Below are 21,428 nucleotides of genomic sequence, written 5' to 3'. Positions count from 1 at the left end.
TAATAAACCGACACAGACTCTGTAGGCTTCTACCACTTTGCGGTTTGAACCCTAATAATAAACCACCGCAAACATAATAGGGTTTCAGACCATGTTTGGTTTCAGACCATGGTTTCAGAACATGATCATGATCTTTCCCTAACCTTAACAGATTTTTTTTTAACATAAACCCTGATCTTTTCCTAACCTAACCAATTAGTTTTTGTGCCTAGACCTAACCAAACCTGAACCATAGAAACTTACGCTTGTTTTAATTTTATACTTATGCCCACTTGGTACTTAATTTATCTGACCTGTATTATAGTGTATTATATTTTTTGCTTAGTACTTCTGTTCCTGTGTTTCCCCTTGAGGATCAATAAAGTATTTCTGATTCTGATTTCTGATAGAAGTGACAGAGTGCTGCAGCTACAGTACTCAATCAAGTCACTGCTGTAGTGTAATCTTGTCACTGGCTACCTGCTGTTGCGCAGCTAGAATAGAATCATTAAATTCACTTTCTACTCACTAGATTAATGACTAAATAAATATGTTTCTGTTTGGCCAATTCTTCTGGCTCTACTTACCTTTGTAGAGGTCTTTGGGTGGCTGACAGGTGTGGCCACAGCCGTTGGAACAGCATTTCTTCTGAGCGGAGCATTCTTGGTCGTGATCACAGCTCTCCACGCAGGCCGCTGCAAAGCTGCTGGTTTTCTCTGGAGGTGGACAGCTGCCCTGCTTCACTGCCAACACTGACTGAAGGAACTCACAGCTGGTCACACACTCCCAGTGCTTCTTGGGAAACACCCGCTACATGGGTTGGAGGGAGACCGTTTAGCATCATAGGACAGTTAACTTATTTTACCTTTAACTGTTGGGCTTTCTAATTTTAATGTGGACTGTGTTTGCTTTAAGGGCTTCCAATATTATGCATTCATTTATTTAATAAGAAAGATTCTACAGAAGGCTGGAAAGGCTACGTGAGTATGTTTAGTTTTTTTGTTGGCTTGTTTTTTTTTCTGTTGTCTCTATTTTTTTATTTTACTCGGATCACACTTTAATTATTTCACATTTTTGTGACTAGATGGATACAAATGTGCAAGATAATAATGTAGTTATCTGTATTTTATAGACATAAGGCAACCTCTCATTGCTTGTGGTTTGATATTCTCTATAGAAATATCAGATGTAATACAGTATAAGAATTTTGTACATTTAAAATCTAATGATCACTCGATGACTTGGGAGTTGTTGAGTTTGTAGTATGTCGAGCTCATCAAATAGTCATTACGATAAGAACAACAAAATAATTCTGGTTTGAATATTTAAAAAGTGCTAGTCAAATTAAGCTTATTATTCCAGGTTTTCAAGCAAGGATAATACAACCATCCATGCATGACTTTAAGTATAAAAAAACATGTGAAAATATTTAAATGAGATTGAAATAACATTCAAAAGTATATCTGGTTAAATTTAACAGCCATGACAGTACTACTTTCAGGACAAAGACATGAGAAAGCTCATGTATTGCCTGATCCTAATTAATTTTTCAGACTTTTGTTTCCTCTAAAAGTCTAGTCACTTTCACTCCTGATCTATAAATCTGAACTAATTAACAGTACATAACTGAAAGTGTAATTGTTGATGTAGAGTGTCTAACCAAAACAACAGTGATCTAGTAATGCAGAGGTGTTTGCATTGGACCTCCATCACCTGTAGCCTTCTGATCCAGCTCTACTTGAAAATAAAAGGTTGATAGGAGAAAACCAGTCTAAATATATAAGGTTTTACAGCTGTTTCTAAGGTTCCTGTGTTGAAAATAAATCAGTACTGTTTGAGGGCAGGATGTCATGAATTTTTTTCTCTAATTAAAATTTTATCATTAAAGACATTCATGAAGTCATTGCTACTGAGGGCTATAGGAATACATTGCAATAGAGCTGTGACTCTCTGTCAGCCTGGCTACAGTGCTGAAAGGAAACATGGGGTTGTTTTTATTTTGCTCTATTAATGATGAGCAATGCTGTGGCATTACAAAGGGCTTTCCTATATGTTTTAAGACTATCTTGCCGGACTAAACGAGATTCTTCCAGGTTGTTGGAACGCCATTTCCTCTCAAGTTTTCGCAATGTTTGCTTTAATTTGCAGGTTTGGGGGTTATACCATGGAGCTAACATTCTTTGTTATATTATCTTCTTTTTTAGAGGGGCGATAAAATTGAGTGTCGTTCGCAGTGAGCATGCAGCACTATCAACAAGATGGTCAATTTGGGAGTGGCTGAAATTAGCAAAGGCATCCTCTGTTATACTGAGACATAGCACTAAATGCAGATGGAATTGCTTCCTTAAATTTAGCTACAGCACTATCAGATAGACATCTAGAGTCAGTTTTTGCCTAGTGGCGTGTAGTCCAGTAATAGGAGTTCAAAAATTATAAATCTGAACTATTAACAGCACGTAACTGATTGTTGATGTAGCGTGTCTAACCAAAACCCTGTGATCTATTAATGCCGAGGTGTTTGCATTGGACCTCCATCACCTGTAGCCTTCTGATCCAGCTCTACTTTGTGAAAACAAAATCATGTTTAACAGAATTTCAGATTTTATGTTAAATCAATAGTTCCTAATGACCCAAGGCTATTTTTGATCCTATAAACTCCCAACCCTAGTGCACAGAAAACATATAGTGTTGCAGTGTACCTCACACAGCTCTCTGCAGTTGCTTTTCCACTTTATCTCCCAGGAATCTTTGCAGGGCTCCAGGCACTGTGGAAGTGAAAGCAACGAGTGAGCAATGGCACAGATTAGATATATCAGATATGAATAAGGAGAATTTGAGGGGAATTGCTCTCTCAGGATTAACTAAGAGTACAATGTTTGGCAGACAGCTTCTCTTACCACAGAATGCTGAACAGAGTCAGAAGAAAGTTACATAATTTCAGCCAGTGAAACAGCTCTATTGTAGGTAACAATAACTCCTCCAACCTGCTAATATGAATCATTCAGACTGAGTTTTATTATTATTTATTAGTGCTGATCAAACTGAGGATTTATCAGATCAGGTCTGACTTTGCCTATCAGATCTGTCACCTTGCTGTCAGATGAAAAGCTGGCTTTTGTGAAATAACAGTTAAAAAGAACAAGCTATATTGCCAGCAGTCCATACATAATGCACCTGTTTTTTTAATGCACATCAAGGGTATAAAGACTTATAAAACCAGTTCAATCAACAGCAAAAACACAAGTAAGTGAAAGACACTGAAACAATGGCAGGCAAGGGACACCAAGATGGACGAGAAGGTTCTTCATTGAAGGACAGCCAGATATAGTGGGTATGGAGAGAGGGATAGTCTGTAGGAGTGAGATCACTGGAGGCAAGAAGGGAGATCACTGGAGGCAAGCAGGGAGATCACTGGAGAAACACTGGAGACTGGAGAAACACTGGAGGCTGGAAAAGAGTGGCATGGAGAGTCCTAAGTTTGAACGAGGTCGGACACATACTGAGGTGAGTGCAGGGCTTATATACTGGTTGTGATTGGGAACTAATGGGGAGCAGGAATGTAATGGGGAGCAGGTGTGGGTGATTAATGGGTAGTGGAGCCTGGAGTATCCCTGACAGTACCCCCCCCCCCAACAGCCAGCTCCCGAGGGTCGAAAAACCGACGTGGTGGTCATCCTCCACCACGGGGAGCGGGTTAATCCGGGCGACCGGAGGTGTGGAGCTGGGAGGCCTCGGATGGACGACCATGAACCTGGTCCTGGGTGTTATGGAGGACCTCCGGCGGACGACCCGGGGACTGGCCTGGCGCGGGGCTGAGGACCTCCAGCGGACGGCCCGGGGACTGGACAGGTGCGGAGCTGGGGACCTCATGCTGTCTGGGATGACATTCGACCCCATCTGGAGGCTTGGTGGAATGCTTGTGGTACAGGTGGGAGGTCACCGGAGGCCAGCGGCGACGGGACATCAGGACTGGGACCCCCTGGAGGTCTGCGGCGATGGGACATCAGGTCTGGAAACCGGCGTCTGGGCCTCAGGACTGGGAGCGGGGAGCTGCTGCGATCCAGCATGGAGTCTGGGAGCGGGGAGCTGCTGCAATCCAGCACGGAGTCTGGGAGCGGGGAGCTGCTGCGATCCAGCTGGGACTGGAGGCGGCGGCGGTGCTGGGACTGGAGGAGGCGGAGGCAGCGCTGGGACTGGAGGAGGTGGCGGCAGCGGAGCAGGTGAGCAGCAGGGAGGCAGAGCAGGCTAGCAGCTGGGAGGCTGAGCTTCGGTGAGGGCAGGTAGTGGGTTGGTAGACTGGAGATTGGTCGGTAGAGGTGTGGGCTGAGGACTGGCTGACGACTTGACGTTTGATGGGCCAAACTCCTTCCTGAGGAGCGATATAAAGTGGCAAAAGGATTGGGTGACAGCCTCACCTCTCGACCAGATGTCTGCCGCCCAGTGGACCACCGGTCCGTCAAGCCAGGACACCACGAAGGCCACCCTGGATCGCTCGGTGGGGTACTGGTGTGGGTATAGGCCGATGACCAAGGAGCACCGCAACAAAAATCCCTCGCAGTCGTCTGCTGAGCCGGAGAAGGTCTGTAATTGATCAATCATTCTGAGAGCCAGAGGGGTTGAAGGAGTGTCTGAGGAAGCGCTGGTGGGAATGACTGGTGGTGGATGGGTGATGAGATGTCGCCAGATAACATCCTCCAGGTCCAGGAAGGGGTCATCGGGGCTCGTGGCTGTCATCCCTTCGGTAAGGGTCCGACCTTCTGTTACAGTACAGACAGGCAAGGGACACCGAGATAGACAAGAAGGTTCTTCATTGAATGACAGCCAGATATAGTGGGTATGGAGAGAGGGATAGTCTCTAGGAGGGAGATCACTGGAGGCAAGAAGGGAGATCACTGGAGGCATACTGGATACTGGAGAAACACTGGAGACTGGAGAAACGAAGTGTTATACCGAGTGGCATGGAGAGTCCTAAGTTTGAACGAGGTTCGGACACATACTGAGGTGAGTGCAGGGCTTATATACTGGTTGTGATTGGGAACTAATTGGGAGCAGGTGTGGGTGATTAGTGGGTAGTGGAGCCTTTAGTATCCCTGACACCTGTCTCCTAAAAATCTAAATATCTAAAAATATAAATTTATATAAAACAATTTTACAAAAACTACACATTTTGTTGGAAGTTTAATGCAGCCCATTTTAATTGTTTTTATAAGAACAGAAACATTTATACATTTGAACATGTCAGCCATTCATATTCAATTTATTTCATAAATTTTCTTGCAATATCTACTCCTGGCAACTGACAACATTTTTATGGTTCTGTTTAGGCACCTTAAAACACCATCTTTCCTGAACCATGACCAAAATATTTTATTATTTTATTCATTTTAGAAATACTGAGGTCCTCATTTATGGGTGCTCAGGACCTCAGGTACGCACATGCAATTGAGCACCAAAGGAAAAATAATAGAGAGGTGACCATATCAGAAGAAGAGTAAAGTTGTCCATTGAAGATAAATAGAAGAATGGATATGATGTCAGAACAGAGTTTTAACAAACTGGGCTAAACCTGTGTCCATTCCTGTATATAACTTTATTGGTGTCGTCCAATAGCATACTTTAGATTTTGACCACTCAGCTGACCACTTAGCTGTATTACAGAGTCTGATCAAGTGTGCCTAATGGTCAATTAAAAGTACAAAATACAAGGTAGATTTAGTTAGCATTTTTTAAATACAGGTTGTGACAAACGATTTAATTCTAATTCAATTTTATTCAATTCAATTTATATAACTTAAATTGAATTGTTAACTCATTGCACTTTCCTATAGAGCAGGTCTAGACCGTACTCTTTAAAATATTATTTACAGAGACCCAACAAATCCCACCATGAGCAATCACTTGGCGACAGTGGCAAGGAAAAACTTGCTTTTAACAAGCAGAAACCTCGGTCAGAACCAGACTCAATGGTGAGCGGCCATCTGCCACTGCCGCTGCCGTGCCGAGAGAGAGAGGCAGAGAGCGGCAGAGAGATATAAGGGGGATGGGGAAGAGGAAAGAACAATGCAAATTCCACCTACAATTTTTAAAATAGTAATAATGTAATGGTAAAATTAATAAAGTAATAATAATAGGAACGATGTCATAGGAATAATAATGACAATAATAGTAACAAGACTAAAAGCTTTGTATGTGAGATGGATTTTAAATTCTATTCTGGATTTTACAGGGAACCAGTGCAGAGAAGCTAATATTGGAGAAATATGATCTCCTTTCCTAGTTCTTGTCAGTACATGTGTCGCAGCATTCTGGATCAACTGGAGAGTCTTAAGGGACTTATTCAGGCAGCCTGATAATAAGGAATTGCAACAGTCCAGCCTAGAAGTAACAAATGCATGGACTAGTTTTTCGGCATCATCTTGAGACAGGATGTGCCTGATTTTTGCAATGGTATGTAGGTGAAAGAAGGAAGTCCTTGAAGTTTGTTTCATGTGGGAGTTAAAGGATAAATCATCACATCAGAAAAATGCAGGTCATCCAGGTTTTTATGTCCTTAAGGCATGCCTGAAACCTAGCTAACTGGTTAGTTTCATCTGGCTTGATCGATAGATATAATTGGGTATCATCCGCATAACAATGAAAGTTGATGGAGTGTTTCCTAATAATATTGCCCAAAGAAAGCATATTTAAGGTGAATAGAATCGGTCCAAGCAAAGAACCTTGTAGAACTCTGTGACTAACTTTGGTTTGCACAGAGGACTCACCCTTAACATGTACAAACTGAGATCGATCTGATAGATGGGATTTAAACCAGTTTAGTGCGCTTCCTGTAATGCCAATTGAATGTTCCATTCTCTGTAATAGGATGTGATGGTCAATGGTGTCGAATGCAGCACTAAGATCTAACAAGACAAGTACAGAGACAAGCCCATTGTCTGATGCAATTGAAAGGTAATTTGTAATTTTCACCAGTGCTGTCTCTGTACCTATGATGCACTCTAAATCCTGACTGAAAATCCTCAAATAAACTATTGTTATTTAGAAAGTCACACAACTGATTGGCGACTGCTTTCTCAAGGATCTTAGAGAGAAAGGGAAGGTTAGATATAGGTCTATAGTTGGCTGAAACCCCTGGATCAAGAGTGGGCTTTTTAAGAAGAGGTTTAATTACAGCTACTATAAGAGACTGTGGTACGTACATCGCCTGTTAATAAAGACAGATTGATCATATCCAGTAAAGAAGTGCTAAATAAGGGTAAAACTTCTTTAAGCAGCCTAGTTGGAATGGGGTCTAAGAGACAGGTTGATGGCTTAGATGAATTAATCATTGACGTTAGTTGAAGAAGGCTGATAGGAGCAAAGCAGTCTAAATATATAATCAGGTTTTACAGCTGTTTCTAAGGTTCCTGTGTTGAAGATAAATAGGTACCGGTTGAGGGCAGGATGTGAGGAATTTTTTTCTCTAATAATTAAAATTTTATCATTAAAGATGCTCATGAAGTCGTTGCTACTGAGGGCTATAGGAATACATGGCAATAGAGCTGTGACTCTCTGTCATGGTTTTTTTAGTGCTGGGTAGTCCAGTAATAGTAGTTCAAAAGTTATTAAATAATAGTCCGATAATGAAGGATTCTGTGGAAAGACTATTAAATGTTCAATTTCAATGCCATATACCAGAACAAGGTCGAGGGTGTGGTTAAAACAATGAGTGGGTTTATGTACACTCTGACAAAAGCCAATCGAATCTAATAATGAGATAAATGCAGTACTAAGGCTATCATTTTCAACATCCACATAAATATCGAAATCACCTACAATAATTCCTTAATCTGTTTTAAGGACTAAACTAAAAAAACTCTGAGAATTCAGAATAACAACCAGGAGCGCGGTACACTATAACAAATCTGTCGTCGACAAAGCTGTCATGTTTTCCAGGTCGGGTGTGAAAGACTAAGAACAAGGCTTTTGAATGAGTTATAATTTAGTTTAGGTTTAGGGTTGATTAATAGGCTTGAGTCGAAGATGGCTGCAACTCCACCTCCTCGGCCGGTGCCTCGAGGAATATGAGTATTAACATGACTGGATGGAGTGGATTCATTGCTTAGTGCAGAGAAGCATGTAGGACTGCAACTCTGCCTCCTGGTCTCAACTTTGAGATGTCATGGTTTTGGTCCACTAATAAACTTTGCCAGATTTCTAGATATGAGAGCTGCTCCATCCAAAGTTGGATGAATGCTGTCTCTTTTAATCAGACCAGGTCTTCCCCAGAAAGTCTGCCAATTATCTACAAAGCCCACATCATTTGCTGGACACCACCTTGACAGCCAGCGGCAGAATGATAATAAACATGTCATCACTAGTCCAACATTGTCTTTGCATATGTGCACACCGACTCAACATTAACTTTAGTGACCTCCGACTGGCGTAATCAGGAGTTGCTACCGCCAACGTGAATAACAATCTTACTGTATTTACGTTTATACTTAGCCAGCAGATTTAAGTGATATTAAATGATTCATTGTTGCCAGCTCTGGCCCCATGGAATACATTTGACTATCATCGCTGGTGTCGCTAACTTCACGTTTCTCAAAATGGAGCTGCCAATAATCAGAGCTGGTTTCTCAGCGGGTGTGTCGCTGAGTGGGGAGAACTTGTTAGAAACATGAACAGGTTGGTGGTGAACCATGGGCTTCTGCTTAGGGCTATGCTTTTCGGATAGTCACCCAGCCTTGTGTCACTCATTTGACCTGAGACTTTAAAGAACACATTTATTTGGTTGTAGTCTGAAAGGGGGTTGTTTAAAAAAAGATTTTCTTTTCAGTTTCATATTCTTGTCTCACCCTTTCCAAAGCAATCTGCTTACCTTTGTCACTCTCCAATTGCAATAAAAGTAATTATTTCTGCTGCTCAAAAGTAAATCCAGCAGTCGCCCCAGAAGTCCCAACTGGACCCAGACCCGAACTAGGCTCTTCAATCAAAACAGCTTTAATGTCAGCCTTACGGCTGCGGCCTCCCACATTAACGCCACAATGTTCAGCTATTTTCAACAGCTGTTCTTTGTTGCATTTATCTAACAACTCCCATGACGGAGCATCAACAAAATCTGAGAATGAGGCCATAACAACAACAACTGGATTACACAAAGGAAGCGAGGAGACCAGAGTGTTGACCGCACAGAATCATATAAAATTAGGCAAACAATGGACACAACAGAATGCACGGTGTTAACCTCCCCAAAACATGCATGAGGCCAAACCAGCCCCAAGGAGTTATCGCACTAACTGCCTAGCCGGATCTAATTAACAACTCACCACTAGTCTTCATGCGGCTTGCGGCAGATTTTTATGCATTGTAAGCCAGCAGGTTTGAAAGGCAACCTATGAGCAGGCAAACCCACAAATTCCCACGGACATGCTCCTGAGACAATTGTCCGAAGAGGCCTGCCACTTACCACACCACAATCAGAAAGGGAAAACAACTAATGCAACCCAAAGGAATAACACTAATAAAGCCAGACAAGGAAAACTCGAAACAATGTGCCCCAAGGTGACAACACTTACCTTCTTTTCGGACCAGACAAATAACCTTCCAAGGACAGAACAAATGATTCTACCCACCTTAGCTGCAAAATGGTGAATCTCCCCAAAATCTACCTACCAAACACAAATCCAAGCTGGCCAAACACGCACCAGGATAAAATGAACTAATCAGTGCGTTCTCAAACGCACCAACCAAATCAAGCGGACGAGCCCCCAATTTGTAATGCCCTGGTTCTTAGGCCACAACAAACAGGAAACACACCATAATAAAGCTTTAACAAGAGATATTTTATTAACCCGAATTGAACCAAATTAAGTAAATTAAAGTGCCAATTAAGGATAAGTAAGATGTGGGGTGTGGATGTCAGTATAATCACGGGTGTAAGTGTGCATGAGGGATTGATGTGTGTGTGGGGGGGTGTTGTAAAGTGCAAAACAAAGCATATGAATAAACTTAAGGCAACATTCTAAAACAAAACAGGTGTAGGGAGAAGGGAGAAAGAGAGCTACAACAGCAGCAGCTCAGCAGAGAGCAGGGGACCAAGAGAGGCCAGAGTTGAACTGCAGACAGGCTTAAATAGACCAGGAACACCAGGCCCAGGTGTTCCCGTTTGGCATTGATGATCCCCTGCCCCACCAACCAGGTATCTGAAAAACAGGTAGACAACAGATAGATGGGCAAGGAAGGGCAGGGGTCGTCACAGGAGGTATTCAAGACACACAGGCCTAATGATGAGAAAACAAAATGAAAAAGGTAATGTTAACATATTAGATATAAACTTCTGTTTTAGCTAGATGAGCAAATACATTGTGTTGATATTTGTTACTACATTGAACTTGATGAAAGTTTTTCCTGTGGTGGATGCCCAGAGCTATGTGCACATTAGCTTGATCTAACATTAGCTAGCTTTGATTAATGATTAATAGTGATAGGGATGGCTACGGTAATAACACAAAAATTAGACACACACAAAAGGTGGAATTAATTCAAACCCAGCATAGTTTTTCAATTAAATAATGTTTATTTATGTGTAGTACTCCAATATTACATATCATTTTTGCATTAGTCACTTTTGAAAAGCCACTCTTTAGGCCTATACACTGGGCTTGATTTAATCCTTGGGAGAGACTTCATGATACATTTAATTAATTACTTAATTCCAAAAAATGTGTGCACAGATCACTCCCTCTCTTTAGGGCCCAGCCCCAGGTGTTTCAAATGTCTATCAGTGGCATGTGGTCTACTAAGGGCGCTGGGCTGCCGCCCCTCTTGCACTTCCAATTGTGAAATGCATTTTTGTTATTGTTGTGTGTGTGTGTATAAATTTAAGTTACTCTCACATAAATCATACATTATTACAGAAACATGCAATGACTAATGACAAAGCACTGCCTACAGTCTTTGTCTGTGTGCCGAAGGGCATACTTTTTCCACCCAGCTGTTATTATTTTTTCAATATTCTTTTCTGGATAATAATGCCATTTTTGAACCAACACTGCTCAAGTAGCTAGAAGGTTACTTGACCAAGCTGGCACGCACGCACGCCAGCTTCTAACTGGTCAGACTAGCTAGTAGCAACAATGGCAAATATAAATGGTAAATGGACTGTAATTATATGTGCCGTTTCCGACTACTCAAAGCACTTCCACTACATATCACATTCACACACTGAGTACTAAGTCCAAGGTAATCATTCATACACACCGAAAGCACAGCAATTTGGGGTTCAGTGTCTTGCCCAAGTGTGGGTTGGGCGAAGCTGGGATTGAACCGCCGATTGGTGGACGACCCGCTGTACCACTAAGCCACAGTCAATGAACAATGAACACTTTGCTGAAAATAGTATTGATTCACTGCTCAAAAATCCATTCAACCGGAGAACATTATCAGAAAAGCTCACAGTGACAAATCTGGGACCAGACCAGCCGAAGAACTTGAATATTAAACAGCCTTCTGGGCATGACTGATGGGAGTGCTACATTCTGAGTTTTGCTAGCGAATGGTATCGCCTCCTGGGAGCAGCTTTTGCTAGAGACTGTCAGTACGTTATGGTGACCAGACTTTTTAAGTCTCAAACCAGGAAACCTGACAGTTTAAGTGCACCACGCAGTAGGGCTCAGATTAATTTTATCCATAAGTGGTAAAGATTTCATGTAGCCTATTTATGGTTTATAGGTCATTAGGATATTATGTTAGATGTTATTCAAGTTACAGGGCTTTTCTTCCACCATTTTCCGCAAATGCTGATAATCTAAACACACACTTCATTAACAAAATACTATATTTTAAAATGATTTATATTTTGACATTCTTAATGCCTAGAAAAATGTAGGCTACGAGTTAATCTTTTTCATTTTGTGGGTGCAGTGTGTTTGTAGTCTACATTCAACCAATTAAATGTTATTTAACAAGGAATTATTATTATTATTATTTGTAAAAAAAAAAAAATGCATGCTTAGCTTCACCTAGTGGAAAGGTCACACCATGCCACTGATGTCTATACACAGCCCTGCCCAGAGCTGTGTGTACATTAGCTTGATCTAATATTAGCTAGCTTTGATTAATGATTAATGGTGATAGGGAAGGCTACAGTACTTTAAAAGAACACAAGAATTTGACACACACACAAAAGGCAGAATTAAATCAAACCCAGCAAGGGTGACCTGGCCAGCATGGCATGGCCTATAGGATACCACTCATCTTGGGAAATATGTCACTGGGGCTTAACTTTATGTCCAGTAGGCTACTTTATCAAGTCCACAGCTGGAGAAAAGTAGCAGCTGGCAGGTTCATTGTGAACCAGCACATTGTGAACCTTTCTTTTTCTATAATCTTATTTCATCTTTTTAATTTATTATTTATAATTTATATTTTCTGTGTGTTTTCATACCCATTTTGGGAATTAATATATAACTTAATAGGCCCTAATTGCATCACATTAACAAAAGTCTGACTGAAGTTACCATAGCATGCATACACTGAAGGTACTTAAGCATAAAATGCTGTTGACCCCAATGATAAGAACCACACTGATGGCAGAAACTGCTTTTCATCCCCTGATGGTACCATGGCAGCAGGTGCCTATTTTCCTCTCTATAAGACAACACATTTGAGTATTCAAACTCCTGAGACATATTCTCTGCAGACCTCAGTAAACACAAGTTTGTTACATGGGTTTACAGTGCTTCTCTAACTTTCAAACAGCTTGCTGCATCTTTGTGATGCTACTGTACATTAAGATAATATATATATATATATATATATATATATATATATATATATATATATATATATATATATATATCATCCAGCCGCTATGCGCTATCCAGCCGCTATAGCGGACTTCTTAGGACTTGCCTTACTCGTTGGAGGTATTTGGCCGTTGCCGTCTTCCTTGTTGCCTCTTCGAGGTTGCCATTTGCCTGTGGTATTCCAAGGTACTTGTAACCATCCTCAATGTCTGCTATTGTTCCTTCTGGGAGTGAGACCCCTTCTGTGTGGACTACCTTCCCTCTCTTTGTCACCATTCGACTGCACTTCTCAAGCCCGAATGACATCCCAATGTCAGAGCTGTCCTATGCAGAACAGCAGTGGGGACAGAGCATCTCCTTGGTATATGCCACATTTGATGGATACTTGTGCAAGTGGCTTGCCATTGGCCTCAAGGGTGGTTTTCCACAGCCTCATCGAGTTTGCAATGAAGTGTCTTAGAGTCCTGTTGATGTTGTACATCTCTAAGCATTCAGTGATCCATGTGTACGGCATTGAGTCATATGCAGAATGGTGCAAAACAGTCCCTGGCTACTGGGTAAGAAAGTGTTTTTGAGAAAACGTTTGTGCTGTAATATTGATTGCAAAGTTGGGTGTGGGGGGGAAAAAACACTTTTCCTATTATAGGTGACAGTGGCTACCAACTGCAACCGTGGATCATGACATTCAACAAATGACAGGGAACGGCTTACGACTGGGCATAAATCAAAACACGTGGTGTAATTGAGAGCACCTTTGACATTCTAAAAAGCAGATTTAGATGCTTGGATTGTAATGCTGTATAGTCTACCTAAAGTATGCCAGATTGTAGTCGTGTGCTGCATCCTTCACAACATAGCCGTAAGAGCTGGTCTGCGTCTTGAGGAGCATGAAAATGACCCAGAACCAGATGAAGAGGAGCCACCTGATCCACTGCCTCATTTGCAAGCAGTTGAGGGCAGGTATGTCAGACCAAACATCATTCAACATTATTTCCAATAATATGTTGTGTTTTCAGGTAGCCTTTTGACCTTGCAGACGTATCTGCAACAATTCCACCTGTGCGACCTAAAGCAATGAAAGTGTCTGTAAATACAGTCTGTAAATACTATTCTGACATTATTATTATTATTGTTGCAGCACCCGAAGGTAGCAATGCCTTGAATGGGTTGTTTTCAAAACGCACTCCAAAACTTTTTCAAACTTTGAATAATATTTTGCACAAAAAAGGATTAAAACGTTGACAAAAATGGTTCAATAATTTCAATTAAACTCAAAAGATATAGAAAAACAACTTTAACACAGTGCTTCACAAACGAAAGCAAATATATCAATAAAACCACAATCAATACAACTCAATGTCTCTCGAAAATAGCAATTCACTATACTATAAATGAATACAGCTCCCCTACATGTCATATTTGAAAATACAAAGCAAGAAAATAATGAATGAAAACAAAAGGTTATTATATAAACGAACAAACAAATTATTTCTTCCCTTTCTTCTCTCTCAATTGCCTGTGGTTGGAGGTGGGATGGGGGGATTTCCTCTAGATTTTGTCTCAATAGTCAGGCATCGGCTCATCTAAAAAGTTGTGGCACATTTAAATATGTTGTATTTTAGACAAAGAACCCCAGTTAAACAAACATGCTACAAAAAGGCCATTTTTTAACACATAATAATAATAATACTACTAATACTAATAATAATAAACATACCTTCAAAGTCCTGTAAAATGCACTCCCCTGTGTCAATTCCCTCCAGGCCATTGTTCTGCCTACTGTATTCTTGGCACAAAGCCAACATTTATACTTTGCCACATGGATAATTGCAATCAGATGTAAAACAATGGCAAATTGCTGCAAAACTTTGTGGGTGTGTTTGCATTGTAATATCATTAGCGCAATATCTTTTGTGAATCGGACCTTAATATGCAGCTAGCGGATGCAAATGATGCGCAATTCATTCTTTGTGAATTCACCCCTCAGTGTATTGAACTGAGCATAGGTGTGTTTTATTGCATATGAATCCAACTTTTCATTTGTAAGAGGAACAATGTGTTATTTTTCTATTGTCAATGTTACATTGCCTTGCCCCGACATATTTTGATTAGATTCCACACATATGCATGATTATATTATAATTGTGATCACCATTTTATTATGCTTGGTTTTAATGTTTCACTTTCACATGGTCTAAAATGTTGTTTCAGGGGATTTTCTTGTGTCTACATTGCCTCTGAGCCAGTGTTGTGCACCATTACAGGGTTTAAGAGAGGAGAGGAGAAAAAAAGTTGCTGTCAAATGGACTACACAGTGCACGTGGAGTACAGCTCTTCCTGCTATGCAATGAAGACTCCTTGAAGCATGTCTGATAACCCTGTGCCAGCCCTGCCATCTCCAATCTCCCCTTCCTGGTCTCCACAAGAGAACTCGTCCACTAATCTAGACTCACATTTCTACCCTCATGCCATTCCCAGCATCACCTAGTTAGATTCCCTTCTCCATTTCAAGCTTAAATCAAGTATTTTATTTCACTATACCACAAATAAAGCTGACTGGGGGGAACTTTGTCATGTGTTTGAGAGAAATTTGTTGTCTTCGCTACTAGTGAGTGCTTTCTCAGAGATATTTTTGTATGGAGTTATATCAGTCTCACTAATAATGAATGAATACAGAACTAGACAGGTCCAAGAGGAGAGTGACTCAGCCATGGCAGCTCACGTTTTTGTTCCAGTAACACCAAAACAGTAGAGAGAAGCCCCACAAACAGGTGCAACAGCAAGCTAGCCCCTGTGGGGGTTGCTAGCTAGCCAGTTGGCTAGGCAAGCTCACAGACCCCGCTGTGAGTTGGCTGGAGCTCTCTCAAGAGACATGTCTCATAGACAAGAAGCTTTTATTTCCCTGTTGACAGATGGTTTGTTTAAATATGTGTTGTTTTAATAAAAGTACTTTTATACATTTGAAAATGTGAGTTGCAAGGAGGAGTGAAAGAAAAAAATGTCTGGCACTCAGTCAAACATCATAACAAGGCTTTATGGCTGCCAAGTGCTACTGAAAGAAGGTTGTTACAACACATTTGATGCACTGATAGTGCATACACACACACACACACACAATGTCCCTCCAATGCTTCAGTAGTGGTATCTTAAGCTCTTTTTAAAGAACTGAGTTGAACTGGACTGTGTGGGAGTGTGTTGCTAATCAACTCTGGCATTTGCAAATGGCTGTCTGCCTGGAGGAGATAGTGACAGAGGGATTAACAAGCACTAATTACCACCAGGGTCCATGAGAACGACATGGGGTCAAATGGTCACAAGCCAAAGTGATGGGCTGTCTCACAGCAACAAGCTTCAAGAAGCTTCTCATCAGGCCTCTCTGCAGAGTTTACACAACAGGATTTTAGCCCTGATTTTCCAATTTTTGGATATCGTCGACAAAATCCCCCAGATCAGAGGCAAATCTGCGTTTGCTTGGTGCTCACAAATCAGAGCTCAATCATTATCTATGATCTGTTCAAACACGCAAACCAGAGCTCTCCGATGCCAACAAAATATCAAGAAGGCTAAATATCCGGTCGTGTCATGGGAGCCATGCAATGAGCTACAGCTAATGAGAGCAGACACGGGCTCTGCTGTCATCCACAGTAGCTCTCTGAACCCAGTCTTATTATGCATATATTTGTATGGAGAAGGCATAACATTATAGTTTCTATGAAAATACATTAGCATACACACAAGGGGGCACAAGCCAGTGTCTTCTTGTGCCAGTCCCAACTCTGGATAAATGCAGAGGGTTATGTCAGGTAGGGCATCCGACGTAAAACACATGCCAAATTAAAAATGCGAATCGTAGCGGATGACATTGTGATTTGTAGTGAGAGCAGGGAGCAGGTGGAGGAAAATCTAGAGAGATGGAGGTCTGCACTGGAAAACAGAGGAATGAAGCTTAGCCACAGTAAGACAGAATACATGTGTGTCAATGAGAGGGACCCAGGTGGAACGGTGAGGTTACAGGGAGCAGAGGTGAAGAAGGTGCAGGACTTTAAGTACTTAGGGTCAACGGTGCAGAGCAATGGAGACTGTGGAAAAGAGGTGAAGACGCGAATGCAAGCAGGTTGGAACGGCTGGAGAAAAGTGTCAGGTGTGTTGTGTGATAAAAGAGTATCAGCAAGAATGAAAGGAAAGGTGTTCAAGACGGTGGTGAGACCAGCGATGTTGTACAGCTTAGAGACAGTGGCACTGAAGAAAAGACAAGAGGCAGAGCTGGAGGTAGCAGAGCTTAAGATGTTGAGGTTCTCTTTTGGGGTGACGAGGATGGACAGGATCAGGAATGAGTACATCAGAGGGACAGCTCATGTTAGATGTTTCGGAGATAAAGTCAGAGAGGCCAGATTGAGGTGGTTTAGACATGTTCAGAGGAGAGACTGAATATATTGGTAGAAGGATGCTGAGGTTGGAGCTGCCGGGCAGGAGGTCTAGAGGAAGACCAAAGAGGAGATTTATGGATGTAGTGAGAGGAGGACATGAAGTTAATTAGTGTGAGTGAAGAGGATGGAGAGGACAGGGTAGATGGAGGCACATGATTCGCTGTGGCGACCCCTGATAGGGAACAGCCGAAAGGAAAAGAAGAAGACACACAAACGTTTGAATATTTGTAACCTTGTCATCCTTGCTGAACCACAATATGAGAAGGCAGCTATACGTTTTCATTGCAAAAATTATTCATTTATTTGTTTTATTTATTGTTTGGGTTTGTTTTACATTAATGTCAGCAAAACCGTGACCAAAACCCAAACTTTAGAAAATGGACATTGCTGCCCCCACAATCTCGTTTCACATACTACTACTGGGGGAGCCAAAGTCAGAACTTTTCAAATCCTGCACACATTAGCTTTAAAGACACAGTGAAACAACAGCAAGAAAATCTTTAGCTTCCACAATATGACAAATTTTTAAGTGAAACAGAACATGAAGGCAAGGTGTAATAATTATAGGGACTTAACTGATTGCTCAAAAGTAGGCATGACTCAACGGTGTTAACGGTGTATTTCACTTGTGAATCTAAACAGCAACAACAGTGAATGCAGCAGTAATCTGCATTTGGACTGACAGCAGGATTGAGCTTTCCACAGTGGTTAAGAGTGAGATATCCACGATACAGCTGTAGAGGACTGTTGGCCTCCACCCACACCTGCCACAACATGTTATCAGGGGGTGGACGACAAGAAAAAAAACATGCTCTTTTGTAAATGTAAACAACATTTTTGCCAACTGATATCTAAACACACAATTCTGACCCATAATATTGCTCAGCTAGCTACTACGACAATGGGTGTATTATTGTTGTATGCACGATCTTCGAACCCCAAAAAACGCACAATACCGAGAAGTCTCTGTAATCCAAAACACACTTTATTCGTAATAAAGTCGAATGGTGAATGAGCAGTGTAAACAGATGACGACAGGCAGGGTGAAGCTGGCTGGAGAAGCAGGCAGACAGGAATCCAGGAAACCACAGGAGCGGCGATCACCAGCACCGGGTAATGCCTTAGGCAGAGCAAAAACAGACAGGATCAAAAACACGAAGGAAAAACACACTTGCAAAAAGTACTTAGCTTTAGCGAGAGCCTAGACGTAGTTGTCGTACAATGTACGGGGACGATCTGGCGTCAGAGTAGTGGAAAAGCCTGGTATATAAGCTGTGAAGACTGATGAGTAGATAGGAGACAGGTGTGCTGGTGATCAGCCGCAGGTGGGAGGTTCCTAGAGCCAGGCAGGTAACATACACACATACACACACACATATCCAAAGACAAGTAGGGGACCCACAAGACACACCAGGAAGGGGAACACAACAGAGAACACAGGGCTGGAGAGGAAAAGGTGGCAGACTACCACAATTATGACAACTGAGTACTCTGAAAATGACTCCCATTAATCTGAATGAAAATTGATCACCCAGCGCATAAGCACAAAATCTACCGAGAAACTCTAAATCGGCATTTCTGACACTAACCATGCAAAATTAGCAATTTCTGAGTTGTCTCTGTCCCTCAGTAATTTCCCATCCTTCTTATTGTGAAAACCAAGAGAAAAACAAAATTTACATAATCTGTGGGAGCTGCTTGGCTGTCACATACAGTATGTTATACACACCACTCCGCTGTCACCTCTGACCACACCCAGCATCACTGATGTCTGTGATTGGGTTTGTCCAGAACCTGTACCTGCACCTGTAACCACACCAAACAATGAGTACACCTGTACATCACTGCAGCAAGGTGAGAACCACAAATCATTTTCAGTGGGAGTGAAGTTACTCTTTAAAGATGCACTTACAGACCGGGTTTAGGCACAGCAGGTTGTTATCATCACATGGTTGATGCCAAGGTTTCTCACTCAGAGCTGACTCCCAAGATATGGATCAGGTAAATCAGAGTGTTTTCACCTTTGAAAAAAATTTAAATATAAAACATCACATTCATTTAGCAGTCACTTTTGTCCAAGTGTACTTAGTACTAGAACACTTTAGCCCCAAGATTAATGATCAGCTTTGTGGTCATATCATCAGATCTGCGCCCGTATGTCTTGGACACTCGGGTGAAGAGAGGAGCAGAGCTGTCAACTTATCACCACCTTGTGGTCAAGCTGAAGAAGGAAGCCTTTTGGGTTTGGTTGGCCCAAGGGTCCCCTGAAGCAGCAGACAGGTACCGGGAGGCCAGAAGGGCTGCAGCTTTGGTGGCCACTGAAGCAAAAACCCAGGTGTGAGATGAATTTGGGGAGGCTATGGAGAAGGACTTTCGGTTGGCCTCAAGGAAGTTCTGGTCAACCATTAGACAACTCAGGAGGGGGAAGCAGGACTTGGCTCGTGGAGGTCAGGAACAGTAGCTGTGGACTGGCAGACCACAATGATGGTTCCCATTGATAAAAAGGGGGACCAGAGGGTATGCTCCAATTATCGGGCTATCTCACTGCTCAGCCTCCCCGGGAAAGTGCTGGAAAGGACACTCAGACCGATTGTTGAACCTCAGATCCAGGAGGACGAATGCAAATTCCGTCCTGGCTGTGGAACAGTGGACCAGCTCTTTAGCCTTGCAGGGTTGCTGGGGGGTCATGGGAGTTTGCCCATCCAGTCTGCATGTGTTTTGTGGACTTGAAGGAGAAGGCTTTCCAGTGTCCCTCAGGGGATCCTGTGGGGGGTACTGCAGTAGTATGGCGTAGCAGGGCTGTTGCTACGAGCCATCTGGTCCCTACATAACCAAAGTAAGAGCTGTCCATATTCTCGGCACAAAGTCAAACACATTTTCGGTGGGTGTTGGGCTCTGCCAGGGTTGTCCTTTGTCACCAATTCTGTTTGTGATATTCATGGACAGGATCTCAAGGCTCAGCTAGGGGGAGGAGAGCGTTTGGTTTAGGGACCTCAGAATTGCAGCGATTGGGATGAGAGTCATCACCTCCAAGTTACTGGCCCAAGGGAAGGAGTTCAAGTACCTCGGGGTCTTGTTCATGAGTGAGGGTAAAATGGAGCATGAGATGGACAGGCAGATTGAGGCAGCGTCAGAAGTAATGCAGGCATTGTACTGAACCATCATGGTGAAGACGGAGCTGAGCCAAGGCAAAGCTTTCGATTTACCAGTCAACCTATGTTCCAGTCCTCACTTATGGTCATGTGCTTTGGGTAGGGACTGAAAGAATGAGATTGTGGATACAAGTGGCCGAAATGAGTTTCCTCCATAGGCTGGCTGCATTGTGGTATAGGGGTCAAAACGTATAATCTGGTTAAATCAGTGTATTTGGAAAATAGGTGTGTTGTTAAAATTGGAGACATTGCTGTACAGTTGGATCAATGTGCTGCTCCTGGCATCTCCTAGATACAGAGGTGAAGTCTCTGTTTTACGTGGATGACCTTGTACTGTCTCCTACTGAACAAGGACTACAGCAACAGCTGGACATAGTAGAAAAGTACTGTCAGAACTGGGCCCTGGCAGCAAATATGATGAAAACTAATGTCATGATTTTTCAAAAATGACCCAGATACCAGTTTACCATAAATAATCATATCATTGAACATAGTATGAGTTATACCTACCTTGGTATAACCATAACAGCATCAGCGAGCTTCAACATGGCAGTGAATGCACTAAAAGAAAAAGCTTGAAGAGCTCTAAATGCAATTAAGAGAAAGTTTTATCATTTCAAAATTCCAATTAAAATTTGGCTTAAAATATTTTGATAGTGTCATCCAGCCCATTGCGCTGTATGGTAGTGAAGTATGGGGTCCACTCAGTCATATCGTTGAGACAAACATCAAATCTTTACATGCAGAATTCTGCAGATACATTTTACATAGAAAAACACCAACAAATGCATGTAGAGCAAAATTAGGCAGATTAACATTAAAAGAGAGCGCTCAAATTTTTTAATCACCTTAAATCCAACCCCCTAGACACCCTCCATTCCAAAGCCCTCCAAACCCAAGAGTTGAGCCCAGAAAAAAGTCCCCTATGTCAGTTAGTGCTGAGACTTACTGCCCCCTCTCAGACACACTCTAACCAGTCTCATAACAACACTGCTTTCCAAACACCAATCAGAGTAAACCAAATTATAACACAATGTCAAGAAACCTATTTGGAACATTGAAAAGTAGAAACTAAAAGCCAA

At 42.0% G+C, this 21,428-nt stretch overlaps 1 protein-coding gene and 1 long non-coding RNA gene across 4 annotated transcripts in view; both read right to left on the bottom strand.

Moving 5' to 3' along the window:
* The window catches only part of anos1a (anosmin 1a), a 95,112-nt gene that overhangs the window by 53,394 nt on the left and 20,290 nt on the right, over positions 1 to 21,428 (bottom strand). For all 3 annotated transcript variants that reach the window (XM_044188406.1, XM_044188407.1, XM_044188408.1), the window contains exons 3-4: positions 2,679 to 2,744; positions 567 to 789 (exon numbers count right to left, since the gene is read on the bottom strand). In XM_044188406.1, the coding sequence (XP_044044341.1) occupies positions 567 to 789; positions 2,679 to 2,744 (289 nt within the window). The remainder of the gene's footprint in view (positions 1 to 566; positions 790 to 2,678; positions 2,745 to 21,428) is intronic.
* On the bottom strand, positions 17,467 to 20,652 carry LOC122872326. The gene is made up of 2 exons (XR_006377078.1): positions 19,107 to 20,652; positions 17,467 to 19,000 (listed from the first exon to the last, which is right to left on the bottom strand). It is a non-coding gene; the product is annotated as an uncharacterized LOC122872326 (long non-coding RNA).

This window comes from Siniperca chuatsi, linkage group LG24, assembly GCF_020085105.1.
Source record: "Siniperca chuatsi isolate FFG_IHB_CAS linkage group LG24, ASM2008510v1, whole genome shotgun sequence".
NCBI classification, from domain to species: Eukaryota; Metazoa; Chordata; class Actinopteri; order Centrarchiformes; family Sinipercidae; genus Siniperca; species Siniperca chuatsi.
This window is presented reverse-complemented; position numbering and strand designations above follow the sequence as displayed.